General features: G+C 37.7%; 1 protein-coding gene across 1 annotated transcript in view; it reads right to left on the reverse strand.

The window, feature by feature from the left end:
- The window catches only part of Klhl1 (kelch-like 1), a 413,770-nt gene that overhangs the window by 238,931 nt on the left and 157,117 nt on the right, over positions 1-17,722 (reverse strand). The window contains exon 4 of the mRNA NM_053105.2: positions 2,575-2,771. Within this exon, the coding sequence (NP_444335.2) occupies positions 2,575-2,771 (197 nt within the window). The remainder of the gene's footprint in view (positions 1-2,574; positions 2,772-17,722) is intronic.

Genomic DNA, 17,722 nt, shown 5'->3' on the forward strand with positions numbered 1-17,722 from the left:
TTTTTAAATTATTTTATTTTCCATGTTCATTGGTATTTTGGCTGCAGATATGTCAGCGTGAAGGTGTCAGATCTCTGGAACTGGAATTAATACAGGTGTGAGCTGCCATGATAGAGAATTAAACCGTGATCCTCTGGGAGGGCAGCTGGTGCTCTTGACTGCTAAGCCATCTCTCTAGTCCCAACACTGCTATTTTTGAAGGTGACCTGTAGAAGCCTGTGTTCTCATGCTAATTATGTTACCTAAAAGCCTGTTTGCAGTATCCTGCACATGGAGCTAAAGGAAACCTGTCCCAGTTGGTTTTTGACTGGTAAATAAAGTCAATGACTGAGCAAAGAGAGGAGGTAGGGCTTTTGGGACTCCTGGGAAGGGATTGAGGAAAGACAAACAGGGGATTCTGTCATGACAAGGGCATAGGGAAGGACCACTCCAGAAAGGTTCAGGAGAGTGAGACAGCTGACATGTAGGTTCAGGGAGAAAGTGGCCCCAGGAAGGTTTCCCAACAGGGTCCAGGACAATAATTATAAAGTGTAGATTTGGTAAGTATTAACTCAGGTATATCAGAGATGACTGTGTGTTAGCCACATGGAGTTAGGGAGTGGCCCAGCCATTGAGCTGTTTAAGGTATTTAAAATATAAAGCTGTGTATGTGTGTCTCTCTGGAATCTAGATCATTGGGGTGGCAGCAAGAACTGTGCACATACACCTGTTGGGAAGTATACAGCAGACTCACATAATACTTTATAGAGTAGATTTGCGTAAAACTGAAACAGTGACCCAGGTTCAGTTTTAGCAAACTTATTGAAGCCCACAATCATCTGTAATTATAGTTCCAGGCTACCTTGTGCCATCTTGACCTTTGTCCACACTATGGAAGCAGACGGTGCACAGAAGTACACACAGGCAGACCAAACAACAATATAAATAAAATTAACAGAGATTTTACAAGTTAAAAACATAAACATAAAGTATACAATTAAAGGGACTTTTACAATCTTTACAATTCTGATGAAAGGATCACTATAGAATGAAAATTATGGCAAACCAACCGAATTTTTTTAACTATTTCAAGAGTATTTGTTGATTGCTATGCATGCCATTTATACTTTGGAATTATGAAAACATTTTTGAAAGTTAACTTTATAAAATACATGCAAAGTGTTGTCTATTTTGAAATATTTGCCTTGAAAAAAAATTACTGATATACAATATTTGTATAGCAGACAGGCAATAAGAACTGGTGAGGTGGGTGTGCTCAAACTCTGTATCTCTGAGATGTGACACAGCAGGAGTGGAGCTGCCTTCTTCTTGCCTGCTCTGAAAAATTACGCCCAATGCCCAACTGAGAGGACCTCAAGTAGGTAGTAACATAAGGCAGCAACTAGAATGCCTCTCCATGCTAACAAAACGTCTCACTAACCCTAGCCTTCAGCTCAAGACCATCCCTTCCTGGACATTCTCATGCCCTTTCCCCAAACTTTATAATCCCTGGATCTTCCCTAATAAAGTGTGCACTTTCATTGAGAACGAATAAGAAAGATGAACAAGCTAAGGTCATCTCAGATCGCTGCTTTATTAGAGATGGCCAATGGGAAATTTCGCCTTTGTATAAATAAGACTACAGAAGAAGGGCTTCTCTTCTCCCACAAACAAAGCACTCAGCACTAGTTCCCAATTGGATTGGATCTTGTTCATCTGGGGCCTTACTCTCCCCTACAGGTCTAGCATGCAATGGCAGTCTCAGGCAATGAAGGGAGATGGGGATGTCCTGCCCCCTGCTGTTCTTGACTTCCTCTCTAGGCAGTAAATTGGAGGTGCCCACATACACCTAGAGCAGCCTTTTTTTTTTTAGCTCAGACCAATCTTTCACCTTTCTGTTCTGATGAACAGCAATGCTCTGATACCCTGAATGGGACTTCAGACTCTGCCTCCTTTCTGAACGGGTGGATTGGCAGTACCCAGACACACCCCGGAGCTCTTGACTCTAGCTGCATATGTATCAAAAGATGGCCTAGTCGGCCATCACTGGAAAGAGAGGCCCATTGGACATGCAAACTTTGTATGCCCCAGTACAGGGGAACGCCAGGGCCAAAAAGGGGGAGTGGGTGGGTAGGGGAGTGGGGGTGGGTGGGTATGGGGGACTTTTGGTATAGCATTGGAAATGTAAATGAGCTAAATACCTAATAAAAAATGGAAAAAAAAAAAGAAAGACTGAAGCAGGGACCCACATTGTACACTACCCATTACAGCTGAAAGGCTGAGCTGTCCCATATCTAAACTTCCATGATAGATTTTTTTTTGAACGAAAACACTGGTTTATCAACATTTAGAATTCTACATAGTCAACACCCATATGTGAATATTGTCTATAAAAATAATTTCACAAAATTAACATAAGACCAAATTATTATTTACCTTAAGGTTATAAAATATTATGTTATAATAGACAAAAATAGAAATATACTAATCATATGATACATTTTAATCATAAAAAATATTGAAAGCCATCAAAACAGCTCCTGTCTCATTTGATATTATAATGCACTGCACTATTTAAATATTAAATCTCCTTACCATGGTGTAGCTGTGTGCCACCTTCATTAATTCAATGCATCCTTGAGCATCAGCAAATGCCCTTATTCCTAAACAGTTGGATGGATGCAGAAGTTTCATGAGGAAGTGACAACACACTTCGACCACTTGAGGGAGCTGGAGAAGGCAAGCAGCTGCAAGAAGGTTTTCAATAGTGTCTTCTTTTAATTCCAAGCAACCTAAAGTACAACCAAAAACAAAACAAAAAACAAACAAAAACATATGTTACTTGTTTCCTTTAGCATTTCTCACATGGCTAATGTAATAACTAGTTGAGTCTTTTCCTCACTTGGAATGTTAGACTGCCCTGATAAAGTACAGTCTTATGAAGGCAAACATAGTTACTTTGGATTAATATGTGCAACAGCACATAAACAATTAACATTCTTTAAGAGGGTATTTTCAATATTTTTTTCCTAAGGATTGATGATATTTCACCTAATATATGGAAGATATTTGAAGTTCTTGTTATTGGGCTGTCAACTACTGGGAAGATTATATATTAAAACATCTAACACACTTTACCTGCCCTTCACTGATACATGCCCTCTTCTCCTAGCTGTTATAAGTTATAAGTGAACCCACATAGATGGGGTATGTAAAATACAAAACAGACCTCTACTATGAATCAAAACCTGGAGAGTGTGGTGCACACTGTAATAACTATCTTAAATAAATGTTATTAAATAACAAATATAATAAAATAAATATTTGAATATGCACATATAACAATTCATAAAATATATACCTATATTTATAAAACTAATTTTACAATAGAGAAAATCGTAAGGACATCTTGAAATCTATAATAACGTATTTATAATCGAGTCTAATAATTAACTCTGGGTCAAATTTATAGTTACATACAAGTCTAAAAAATACTGCCATTAAATAATATCTTTGGGGAAATATTTTCTAAATTATTTAATAAATTGATCAAAAAGTAGATATGAACTAACCAGTACCCTCAGAACTCCTTGAGACTAAATCACCAATCAAAGAAAACTCATGGTAGAACTTGTGGCTCTAACTGCATATGTAGCAGAGGATGGCCTAGTCGATCATCAATGGGAGGAGAGGCCCTAGGTCTTGTGAAGGTTCTATGCCCCAGTATATGGGAATGCCAGGGCCAGGAATGGGAATGGGTGGGTTGGGGAGCAGGGGGAGGGGGAGGGGATAGGGGATTTTAGGAGGGGAAACTAAGAAAGGGGATAACATTTGAAATGTAAAAAAAGAAAATATCTAATAAAAAATTTTTAAAAAAAGAAAAAATGTTTAAAAAAGTGGAAACATATTTTCTAAACAAAGATGTTCAAATCAGATAAATATTGATAGTATGTGTTTAATAGTATAACTCTGATTCTTTGATTTGAAATAGCAAAGAGATAAATATCTTTAATTGTACATTCTCCCATTAAATTTTTTACACAAACAATCAGTACAGCAGGCTTGGCTTGCTATTTGTGAGAAGAAGTACTTTCCAGAATTATTCTTGGCTGCAGTCTGAGAACTTTGGCTCAGAAGGATAGAAACTACTGAACTTTCACACATAGAAAGAATACACATTTCCTTCTGCATGTCTGAAACATTTGTACATTGTCATCAGAGGTTGCCTAGGTGACCAGCTTCTGGTACAAAATTACTAGTTACTGAGTCAGTAATGAGCCTCCCTGTCTAGTAAGACTGTACATATTTTATCATGAATGACAATACTGAGTCCCTCAGGCTTGAACTGGATGAGAGCTCATGGTCTCTGAGCTTATCTCATGGGTCTTTGTCTCTTTCTCACTGTGCTTTATAGTCTTATTGTCATGATAAATTATCCGCATTTATTGGAAGTTCAATAAGCAAGATCTGTTGTTATCTTGTGAGCCACTGTATTCAGATATAAGCTTTGGCAATTTCTACCTGTAATATCCTGACCATTAAAGTTTGAGTTTTGAGCTTAAAAAAACAAATGTGTTAGTGTTTCATTCTTCCCAAATTTATATTAATATCCATTCTAATTATATTCAACATTCTAGAAACATTTTAGTAAAATGTAAAATGTAAATCTATTATTGTTATGAGTATGTAATGAACCCAGGCAATCCAAAAATTAAACAACAAACAAATGAAAACCACTTATAGACTTACTACAAAGCAAGTGTAATTAAACTGAATAAGATTGCTCCTAACAAACACAAACAGAACAATGGAAATGAACAAAATATCTGTAAATAAGAACATACAAAGTCATATAAAATTACATAGAAAGCAGTGGGGAAAAAGTTAGTTGAAAGGAAGACTGAACAAGTCAAACAGTCATGAACAAACCATGTAATGCACTTTATAAACCTTATAATATATAAAATTTACTCAAGAAAGATTACAGGCATAAAAGTTAAACCCTGATTATAAACCATCTTTAAAAATAAGAGAAAATCCTTGTGACCTTAAGTCAGTGAAATATGTTAGGTAAATATCAAAGTATAATCATATAAGAACTGGAGAAATTTGAGTACATGAAATTTATTTCAACAGACACTCTCTGAGAAACCAAGAGCTGAGCCTTCTATTAGGAAGATACCTACAAATCATATACCTGATAAATGAGTGTCTAAATATTGTAAAATATAAATATTGTAAAATATTTATATGATAAATATTGTACTTAGATTGCAAAAATCTAATAATCAGAATAAAAGAATGCAAAGGATTCTAAATTTCCTTTTTGAAGATATGCTATAGATCACTATGGCCCTAAAGGACAAAGTTGACAAAAACATCCTGTGACAGAATTGAACCAGGAAACACATTACCTCTGAAGTTACTGTGCTTCCTATAAATAGGATCCTGGGCTTGGTGTGTAGGAGATAAAAGAACTCCAAAAGTGCATGACTTAAAAGAGACAAAAGTAATTCTCACTCCCAAAGGATCCAAGTGTCAAAACTCAAAAGCTCACCAGGAAACCTAGAGTGGAGGAAGGTGACCAACACCCTGGACAGTCTGAGCATAAATTCACTATTGGTGAAGTGAAATTAACCCCACACTAGATATCGTAGCATGAGATAATTTTATAAGAAAAAGAAACAGATAAGGCCCTCAATGAAACAAAGGAATAACAATTGAAATGATCTCACGATTCCCAAAAAGCACAAACACTAAAATAACAGCTGAATATGACAATGATAACAATAAGTAAATACTTTTGAAAGACAGTGGCATAAAGGAACAGAAATATGAAGAGTAATAAAGGTTCATGGAGAATTAATTAAGAGGCTCAAATATCTACTTCATAATAGTTGACCAAGAGAAAGAAAGAAAGAGAGAGAGAGAGAGAGAGAGAGAGAAACAAACAAACAAACAAACAAAGAAACAAAGAAACAAAGAAAGAAACAAAGAAAGAAACAAAGAAAGAAAGAGAGACACAAATCAATGAATCGATGTCAGAGAAGTTTCCACACTTATAAAACAATCCCCTTTTTACTAAAATTTCTTAACTGGCAATAAAATTAGTAAATTCCCTAACTCAAGAAATTGATGTGTTGCTCACCTATTGAGCATGAGCAATCTTTCTCATTAGTCTGTCACAGTCACTTATTCCTCTTCTTCTTCTCTATTTTCCAAGCTTAAGAAATTCTAATAGCTTATTTTCTTTTCCCCACCATGAGATGGATGCCAAATCGGGCAGGTCATTTGATGACTGCCTTTCATTCAGTCTCTTCTCCTTTTCTGTCCCTGCAGTTCTTTTAGACAGGAACAATTCCAGGTCAGAAATTTTGACTATGGGTTGATAATCTGGTCCCTCCACTTGAGGCCCTGTCTATCTACTGGAATGTCTTTCTAACTATTCTTGTTCTGCTGTTTTCTGTGTACTGTGTCTACTGTGTTTTCATTGCTGAATACATTGTTCTGTTTAGTTTTAATTCCAACTATCAGGCGAGGATACTAAAATATTAAGATTAAAGTGTTTGTATGAGGCTGCAGGGTTAGCCAGGTGCTGGTCTTACATTTCAGCAGGTATTCTCATCTCCAGCTTTTGTGGTTTTCCTGTGCCTTCATGACTTCTTTCTTTTGTAATCTATTTATCTGTTTAACAGTTCTACAGGCATCTACTGTGTTTGGACGTTTTCTTTCAACTTAGAGTTTAAGCCAGAATACTTTTATCTCTAAAAGATTTATAGTATGAAAAGGAGTCCTGAGCTCTAAGGAAAATGACCAGTGTTTTGATCACGAATTAGAAATTTTTAATCTTTTTTTGTTTGTTTTGTTTTTGTTTTGTTTGTTTGTTTTTGTTTTTGTTTAATTTGGTGGCTGCAGTTTTTTCTTCTGTTGCATAACAGTTTCCTCTGAGATTGAAACATTGCATCCAGCAGAGAAGGTAAACAATTCAGAGGAGCTTCAGGAAGTCCCTGAAGCTGACCAATTCACTAGCCCTGTGCAAACAAGAAAAGCTTTCACACAGAGTTGCTTAGCTGGGAAGAAGTCTCTGAGACCCAACCAGCTGCCTGAAAGAAATAGAAACTTGGGCTATACAGAGAAACCCTGTCTCGAAAAACCAAAGAAAGAAAGAAAGAAAGAAAGAAAGAAAGAAAGAAAGAAAGAAAGAAAGAAAGAAAGAAAGAAAGAAAGAAAGAAAGAAAGAAAGAAAGAAAGAAAGAAAGAAAGAAAGAAAGAAAGAAAGAAAGAAAGAAAGAAAGAAAGAAAGAAAGAAAGAAAGAAAGAAAGAAAGAAAGAAAGAAAGAAAGAAAGAAAGGAAGGAAGGAAGGAAGGAAGGAAGGAAGGAAGGAAGGAAAAAGGGAAAGGGAAAGGGAAAGGGAAAGGGAAAGGGAAAAAGGGAAAGGGAAAGGGAAAGGGAAAGGGAAAGGGAAAGGGAAAGGGAAAGAGAAAGAGAAAGAGAAAGAGAAAGAGAAAGAGAAAGAGAAAGAGAAAGAGAAAGAGAAAGAGAAAGAGAGAAAGAGAAAGAGAAAGAGAAAGAGAAAGAGAAAGAAAGAGAAAGAAAGAAAAAGAAACAGAAACTTGGCTCACCAAGTTGAAAAATGAAAAATGAAAAATGAAAAAAAAAAAAGAATAAAAAAGGCAAGAAAAGTTTAAGTAGAAAGGTTCATTGTTTCCTTGCGTACTTTTCCAGCTGAGGTGTGGGAGTGAATATTGGTGGATTTGACCCATGTTTCTGAAGCTTCTCAACACTACCGAAATGAAACCACCTGAAGCATAGTTAGCAGCTGAGCTGCTCCTGGGTTTCTGAAATCCCACAAATAGTAAGGGAAATGGTTTCACACTTGGACTTCTTCTAACACTCAACTATTCTACTAATTTTCAGTTAAGGCTAAATAACAAAAATCTATTATCACACACCATTAAGCGATCATATGCACATTGACAAATCCTAAAATGAGTGGAGCTATATTCAAGAAAACACATCACAGTAATGAGGAAGATGTTATTAAAGAATGCAGAAACATGATAATACTAAGTAATGATGATGAATAGAAAGAAGTTTTCCTGAAAAGTAAAATGAATTTTCCAAGTAACTAAAACTCTTTTTTTAAAAATATTTTTTATTATTACGTATTTTCCTCAATTACATTTAGAATGCTATCCCAAAAGTCCCCCAGACCCTCCCTCCCCCAGACCCCCCCCCCACTTCCCTACCCACCCAGACTAAAACTCTTAATGTTCTGAAAAATACTATATTTATGCATTCAGGCAAAAAAAAAGATATACACACATGTTCAGTTTGTGTTGGAAGCAGAGGAAACTTATGTCAGATACAGCACCTTAAAAATAAAGCTTTATCTTCTGAGTACACAGGGAGGTGTCCAGTTAGATTGTACAACATTGTTAAAGTATCAGGGAGCTGCCATAGCATAAAATTGTATTTTGAATTTCGTGTTATTTTATATTTTGTATTTTGGCATCATAGGTTAAACGAGAGAGTCTTTGGAGACTGGGCCATATCCAGGGCACCTGGCTTCAGAGTACTAAATTCAAAGCTCTGGACATAATTGTTAAAGTATCAGGGAGTTGCCAAAGAAGGGGGGTCAGCTTTGTTTAGTGAATCAGAGTAAAACAAACAATTGGGTATATATTTTTATATCGTAGGTACCTTAATTTAAATAAGAGCACTTTTAAACTTTACTGGTTAAAAGACAACTAACAAAACCTTTGGAGAAATGGGACAAGTGCGTGTTTCTAGGCTTGGGAACATGAACTTGTTTGAAGCTGACAGTCAGAAAAGAGAGTATCTTTGAGATGTCTGGACTCCACACAACTGTTTACAAGAGAAGCTCTTCAGCTATTGGGAAGTCCTCGGGTTCCCTAGGACCTTGACTTTCATCTCTCCCTATGATTAAATGAAATCTGAAAATAAAATGATACTACTTAGAATAAGTTTATTTTGCTTGTTCCGAACACGTATATTTATTTAGAAATATATGTAATATATACAAATCTGTATGTAACAAAAATAATGAAAAAGCAAGCGAGGAAATTTAAATAGAGTCAGTGGGGGTTTATATAGGGGGAAGGAACAGGGCAGTGGAAACAATATATTATTATAATCTCAAAAAAGAAGAGGAGGAGGAAGAGGAAGGGAGGAGGAGGAGAAAGAAGAAGAGAAAAAGGAGGAGGAGGAGGAGAAGGTCAAGGAAATATTCAAGGAAAGGTCTTGCAGCAAAAATGAGATCTTCCATGTATTAGTGAGTGCATATCATCTGTGTTCTTTTCTGATTGGGTTACTATACTCAGGATGATAGCCTCTAGATACATCGATTTGCCTAATGTCTTAGTCAGGATTTCTATTCCTGGACAAAACATCATGACCAAGAAGTAAGTTGGGGACGAAAGAGTTTATTCAGCTTACACCTCCCACATTGCTGTTCACCACCAAAGGAAGTCAGGACTGGTACTCAAGCAGGTCAAGAAGCAGGATCTGATGCAGAGGCCATGGAGGGATGGTCTTTAGTGGCTTGCTTCCCCTGGCTTGCTCAGCTTGCTTTCTGATAAAACCCAAGACTACCAGCCCAGAGATGGTACCACCCACAAGGGGCCCTCCTGTCTTAATCACTGAGAAAACTCCCCACAGCTGGATCTCATGGAGGCATTTCCCCAGCTGAAGCTCCTTTCTCTGTGATAACTCCAGCCTGTGTCAAGTTGACACACAAACACATCACTATTAAGCCTCAACCCTTAGTTTTTTATTCACCCCCAAGACCTAAACAACTTTAAATGTCCCAGAGTCTTTACATATTAAAAGTCCCTTTAAAATATCCAATAACTTTTAAAATTCAAAGTCCTCTTACAATTAAAAGTCTCTTAACTGTGGGCTTCACTAAAATACTTTCTTCCTTAAAGAGGGAAAAATATCAGGACACAGTCACAATCAAAAGCACAAGTCAGTATACAACTGTCCAATGTCTCTGATCCAACTCATGATCTTCTGAGCTCCTCCAAGGGCTTGTTACTACTCCAGCCATAACCTTTGTAGTATATGGCTTGTCTTCTAGGCTCCAGCTGCCTGTACTCCACTGCTGCTGCTGTTCTTGGTGGTCATCTCATGGTACTGGCATCTCCAAAACACTGCTGTCTTCCACTGAAACTTGGCTTAAACAATAGTCTCTCATAGGCTCTCTTCATGGTGCCAAGTCTCAACTCCATTGCATGACCCCTTCAGTCCTGGGCCATCAATTGCAAATGAAGCTGCACTTTCACCTATGGCCTTTTATGGTCTCTCACAGTGCCTAACCTCAGCTGCACTGTGTGACCCCTTCATGCCTTCAAAACCAATGGCACCTGGTCTTATATATTACTAAGTCTGGCCACAGCACAAGGAACAACTTGTCTATATCTGGAACACAGCCTCTGTGTGCTCAGAAAACACTTCCCAGAAGATGTCATCACAATGATGCTGGTCTCTTCTTAATCACAGCTAATTACTTAGCTCCAGCTAACCAGCATCAATAGTCCCAGTAATGCAAAGTTTTTACTTTAGTAGTTCTGTTATCTTGTTAATCACAGCTTATTCTTCAGCCCCAGCTAACCAGAAACACAGAATCTTCACAATCAAAACAGCAATGTCCATAAAAATAGTCTTTAATCTTTCCCTCAGAAATTTCACAAGCCAGGCCTCCATCTTCTGTGCTTTTCTCAACATTATCTTCCAAGCTCCTACACAACATCCCACAGATCTCTTAACACCGAATGGATCTTCTAGCCCAACATTCCAAAGTCCTTCCACAGTCCTCCCCAAAATATGGTCAGGTTGTCACAGGAATACCCCACTATGCTGGTACCAATTTGTGTTAGGGTTTCTATTCCTGGACAAAACATCATGAACAAGAAGCAAGTTGGGGAGGAAAGGGTTTATTCGGCTTACACTTCCACTTTGCTGTTTCATCACCAAAGGAAGTCAGGACTGGAACTCAAGCAGGTCAGGAAGCAAGAGCTGATGCAGAGGCCATAGAGAGATGTTCTTTACTGGTTTGCTTCCCCTGGCTTGCTCAGCCTGCTTTCTTATAGAACCAAGACTACCAGCCCAGAGATGGTACCACCCACAAGGGGCCTCCCCCCGCCCCCTTAATCACTAATTGAGAAAATGCCCCACAGCTGGATCTCATGGAGGCACTTCCCCAGCTGAAGCTCCTTTCTCTGTGATAACTCCAGCTTGTGTCAAGTTGACACACAAAATTAGCCAGTACAACTAAGAATTTCATAAGTTCATCGTATTAAATAGCTGAGTACTACTCCATTGTGTAAATTACCACATTTTTTTGTATCCATTCCCCTGTTGAGGAACATCTATCTGGGTTCTTTCCAGCTTCTGGCTATTATAAATAAGGCTGTTATGAACATACTGGAACATATGTCCTTATTACATGTTGTAACAACTTCTCGGTTTTGCTAGGTCTTCAGGTAGTAATATGTCCAGTTTTCTGAGGAACCGTCAGACTGATTTCCAGAGTGGTTATAACAGCTTGCAATCCCACCAGCAATGGAGCTGTATTCCTCTTTGTCTACATCCTTGCCAGCTGTCAACTGAGGTTTTGATCTTACACATTCTGACTGGTGTGAGGTGGAATCTCAGGGTTGTTTTGATTTGCATTCCCTGATGACTAGGTGAATATTAGCCCAGAAGCTCAGAATACCCAAGATACAATTCACATACTACAGGAAACTCAAGAAGAAGGAAGACCAAAGTGTGGATACCTCAAACCTTCTTAGAAGAGGGAACAAATCACCCATGGAAAGACTTACAAAGACAAAGTGTAGAGTAGAGATTGAAGAAATGACCAGAGACTGCCCCACCTGGGGATCCATCCCATATACAATCACCAAACCCAGACACTGTTGTGGATGCCAAAAAGTGCTTGCTGAGAGGAGCCTGATATAGCTGTCTCCTGAGAGCCTCTGCCCGTGTCTGATAAATACAGAAGTGGAGGCTCACAGCCATCCATTGGACTAAGCATATGGTCCCCAATGAAGGAGCTAGAGAAAGGACCTTAGGAGCTGAAGGGGTTTGCAGCCCCATAGGAGGAACAACAATATGAAATAACCAGTAACCCCAGAGCTCCCTGGGATTAAACCACCAATCAAAGAGAACACATGGTGGGATTCATGGCTCCAGTTGCATGTGCAGCAGAGGATGGCCTAGTTGTACATCAATGGGAGGAGAGGCCCTTCATCCTATGAAGGCTCTATGCCCCAGTGTGGGAGAATGCCAGGGCCAGGAGTTCGAGTGGGTGAGTTGGTGAGCATGGCGAGGTGGGAGGGGATAGGAGGAGAGTGTTTTTCAGAGGGAAACCAGGAAAGGGGATAACATTTGAATTATAAATAAAGAAAATATCCTATAAAAACTAAATATTTTCAAAAACAAATGAGATCTTCCAAGCTATGTATGTTTTGGGAATAAAAAGAGAGAAGATTCCAAAGGGCATAAGAAAATTTTGGTGTCAATAGATCTATTCATTGCTTTAACAGTAGTTAGAGTTTTATGGCTGCATATAAATGTCAAATTGAGCAAAGAGTTTATTTGTTACTCTATTAATTATTTAATTATTTTTTGAGACAAGGTTTTACTTTAGATCTTCCTGGCTCAACCTTACTATCCAAGGCTGCCATCAAATAATTTCTCTTTCTATTCCATCTTGAGGCGTGGTAAGAATACAGGAGTGAAATGGAATTTTTTACAATTTCTTTATCAATAATTACTTAAAGGTGATAGTATAATATAAAGATACAACAACTTTACAGTTTATATGATTCCTGGTAATATTTTATACATAAATACATTTTATGTTATTAAAACTGGTTAAAATATCTATGGCTTAAGCAATGAATATATAAGGTAAAAATGCATTTAAATAATTTCTTTTTAATGCTTTTAAGTATATAGCATATTGTAATCTTTTTCTATTGTCCTATGTTGAATAATCTTACAGAAAATTATTGTGAATTCTAGTGATTAAATTAAACTATGATCATTACCTGTCTGAAAGAGTTAAAATGCTTTATTCTTTTCAACTTAGAATATATTCAATGGCAGAGAATACTTTTAAAAGCCAGAAGGCACAAATGGAATAACGGCAAGTGTCGAGCTTGAATGCACACAAATTGAGGTAGCTCATGCATGATATATTTCTTTATATATCCATAACTTGACCATTTATTTAACATACTTAGATGCTAAAAAGGCAAAAAATGGCCAAGTATTTCACTTCAAAGTTGTCCTGAAATATGTGAATACAGTTAATGTGGAGAAAATGTAATTTTATACTGTTATTTAAAGTTTACCTTCGAGGCATAGTATTTCTGAGTAGGTTTTGTAAAAGGGAAATTTTGTAAGTTGGCACTTGACTCCTGTTACAGTTTGAATTGAAAATGTTCCTTACAGGGTTAGGTTTACATCCTTCCTTCCCAGCATGAAAGCTGTGAGGACTTTAGAAGGTGAGCTAGCTTGCAGAGGTAAGTCATTATTGTCATCTACTGCTGGCTATAGTTCACTTACTTCTGTTTTCTCAGCTTCCTGCCTTAGCCCAATGAAGGATACTTAGCTACATGAAATCTGTTTTTTTAGGATATCTTTATTATCATTGTTGTTGTTGTTGTTGTTGTTGTTATTATTATTATTATTATTATTATTATTATTATTATTATTATTATTATTATATTTACAATCCAGCCATTGCCCTCTGCTCCTGGTCCCTGCTGCTCTCACAGTAAATCATCCTATTCCTCATATCTCTCATCCTCAAGGGCTGGCCTCCCACCTCCAGACATTACCCCCTACTTGAGGCTTCAAGTCTCTAGAGGATTAAGTGAATATTCTCGAACTGAGGCCAGACCAGACAGTCCTCTGCTGTTTACATATGGGGAGGAAGGGGCTTGGACCACCCCTTTTATGCTGCCTAGTTGGTGGCTCAATGTCTGAGAGACCTCATGTTTCCAATTTAGTTGAGACTTCTGGTCTTCCTAAGGTGTTACCCTCCTCCTCAGCTTCTTCAATCCTTCCCCAATTCAACCATAGGTGCCTTGACTTCAGTCCACTGGTTGGGTATAACTATCTGTGTCTGTATCAGTCAACTGTAGACTCTCAGAGGACAGGGCTAAGCACATCCTAGCAACAGTAATAGTGTCAGACTTTAGTATCTCCCCATGAGATGGATCACCAGTCATTGAGCTGCCTTTCCCTTAGGCTCGTCTCCATTTTTGTTCCTGCATTTCTTTTAGATAGGAACAGTTCTGGGTCAGAGATTTTGACTGTGAAAAACGCCTTTCCTCCAGTTGAGGCCCTGTCTTTCTACTAGAGGTGGACTCATACCTATCCCAATTGTTGGGCATTTCCTTTAAAGTCAATCCCACTGAGCCCTGAGAGCCTCTTTCACCTTCAAGGTCTCTGGTACTTTCTAGAGGGTCTCTCTACCTCCCACATTTGTGGCTGCATATTTCTGTTTATTCTGCTGTCTGTCTGTGTTTCTCTACTGCCCCTCACAATACCTGATCCTGTTCCCCTTTTCCCTTCCCCTCCCCTCTCGAACCAAAGTCCCTCCCTCCTTCTCTCTCCCATGATTATTTTCTTCCCCCTTCTAAGTGAGATTGAAGCACCCTCACTTAGCCTTTGTGCTGGTGAAACTTCTTAAATTCTGTGGGTTGTATCCTATATATTCTGTACATTTTCAGCTAATATCCACTTATTAGTGAGTACATTCCAAGCATGACATTTGTGGTCTAAGTTACTTCACTTGGGATCATATTTTCTAACTCCATACATTTGCCTGCAAACCTTATGATGTTCTTGTTCGTAATAGCTGAATAGCATTTCATAGTGTAAATGAACTTCATTTTCTGTATCTATCCTTTAGTTAAGGGACATTTGGACTGTTTTCAGCTTCTGGCTGTCACAGATAAGGCCACTATGAACATAGTGGAGCATGTGCCCCTATGGCATTGTGGAGCAATTTTTGGGAGGTATATGTACAAGAGTGGTAGAGCTGGGTCTTCAACTTGGTCTATTTCTAATTCTCTGAGGAACTGCCAGATTGATTTCCAAAGTGGTTATACCAGTTTGCAATCCCATCAGCAATGGACAATTGTTTCTTTCTCCACATCCTTGCCAGCATCTGCTATCACCTGAGGCTTTGATCTTAGGCATTGATTGCTGTAGGGTGGAATCTCAGGGTCATTTTGATTTGCACTTCCCTGATGACTCGGAACTTTGCATATTTCTGTAAGTGCTTCTTGGGCATTCGAGCTTCTTGTGTTTTGAATTATCTGTTTATCTCTGTACTTCGTTTTTTAATTGGGGAATTTGGGTTATTGGAGGTTAGCTTCTTGAGTTCTTTATATATTTTAGATATTTCCTGTGTATTGAATGGGGTTAGTGAAGATTTTTCCCAATCTGTAGGTTGCCGATTTGACATATTGATTATCATTTGCCTTACAGAAGGTTGTCCAGTTTCATGAGGTCCCCTTTTTCAATTGTTGATCTTAGAGCCTGAGACATTGGTGCTCTGTTTTGGAAATTCCCCCCCCTGTGTCAATGTGCTTAGGTTCTTTCTCACTTTCTCTTCTGTTTGATTAAGTGTACTTGGTTTTATGTTGAAGTCCTTGATCCACTTGGACTTGAGCTTTATGCAAGGTGACAAATATGTTTCTATTTTCATTTTTCTACATACAGACTTCCAGTTAGACCAGCATCATTTATCGAAGATAATTTCTTTTTTCCATTGTATGCTTTTGGCTTCTTTTTCACAGACCAAGTGTCCATAAGTGTCTGGGCTTATTTCTGTGTTTTCAAGCCTATTCCATTGATCTACCTGTATGTCTCTGTACCAGTACCATGCAGTGTGTATCACTATTGCTCTGTAGTATAGCTTGAAGGTAGAAATGGTGATTCTTCCTTAAGTTCTTTTATTGCTAGGATCATTTTTTAATATTCTGGAATTTTTGTTTTTCCATATAAAATTAAAATTTTCTCTTTCCATGTCTATGAAGAGCTGTGTTGAATTGTTGATGGGGATTGCATTTATTCTGAAGATGGCTTTTGGTAGGATGGCCACTTTTACTAAGTTAAATTTACCAGTCCCTGAGCATGAGAGATCTTTCCATCTTCTGAGTTCTTTATTTATTTTTTCCAGGGATTTGAAGTTCTTGTCATAAAGACCTTTCACTTGCTTGGTAAGAGTTGCACCAACCTATTTTAAACTATTTGTGGATATTGTGAAGGGTTTTGCTTCACTAATTTCTTTCTCAGGTGCCTTATTGTTTGTATAACAGAAAGACTATTGATTTTTTTAAGTTAATTTTATATCCAGCCACTTTGTTGAAATTGTTTTTCAGCTGTAAGAGTTCTCTGCTAGAATTTTTGGGGTTGCTTATGTATACTATCATATCATCTGCAAATAGTGATACCTTGACTTCTTTTCTGACTTGAATTCCTTGATCTCCATGTGTTGTCTTATTGCCCTTGCTAGAACTTCCAGTACTCTATTGACTAGATATGGAGAGAGTGAGCAGACTTGTTTTGTCACTGATCTTAGTAGGATTGCTTCAAGTATTTCTCCATTTAACTGGATATTGGCTGGTGGTTTCTTTTTCACATTCTGATGAAATGTAACCTTTAGGAACTATTAGGCCAAATAAGCACTTCTTCCATTTACTTTTTCTCTTGTTTGTCTTCACAAATTTTTGTATAAAAGATTATATAAAAATATCTGAAAAATTATAAAAGTAGATATTGTACTGGCTAGTTTTGTGTCAACTTGACATAGGCTGGAGTTATCACAGAGAAAGGAACTTCAGTTGGGGAAATGCTTCCATGAGATCCAGCTGTAAGGCATTTTCTCAATTAGTGATCAAGGGGGAGGTCCCCTTGTGGGTGGTGCCATCCCTCGGCTGGTAGGCTGGTAGTCTTGGTTCTATAAGACAGCAGGCTGAGCAAGCCAGGGGAAGCAAGCCAGTAAAGAACATCCTGTATGGCCTCTGCATCAGGTCCTGCTTCCTGACCTGCTTGAGTTCCAGTCCTGACTTCCTTGGTGATGAACAGCAATGTGGAAGTGTAAGCTGAATAAACCCTTTCCTCCCCAACTCAGTTTTTGGTCATGATGTTTGTGCAGGAATAGAAACCCTGACTAAGACAGATATTCTGAACAATCAGGGTAGATTCATCATATTGTAATTCTTCACTCACTCTTAAAGTAATCTTCTTGCTCAATTAAGGCCTCTGTCTCTGAAAAGATAAAGACTTAATATTTTGTTAATCATAGTTGATTAACTAAGATTTATAAGTTCAAAATAGATTTAAAATATTCAAAATGCTACATTGGAAGCAGTGACTATGTTTAATCCAATATGAAAAAAATATAAATCAGTTTGAGTATTGGACTCTTTACATTTCTATGAGACAAATTTAACTCTGCTTTTCTAGAGAGCTTACTAGAAGCTAGATTTATAAGCTAACACTAGATAACTAATGTTTAATTTTTTTGTTACATTTCAACTTTAATACAAGGTAATGAATGAATGGAAATAAATTAAATGAATAGTGAAAAAAATTAGACAAATATATGAGCAAGTCAATGTTAGCACAGAAAAGTATTTGCAAGGTATTGGAACACTTGATAGTATGTCATGTGAGTCTTTCTAGCTCTTC

The sequence above is a fragment of the Mus musculus genome, chromosome 14, assembly GCF_000001635.26.
Source record: "Mus musculus strain C57BL/6J chromosome 14, GRCm38.p6 C57BL/6J".
Classification (NCBI taxonomy): Eukaryota; Metazoa; Chordata; class Mammalia; order Rodentia; family Muridae; genus Mus; species Mus musculus.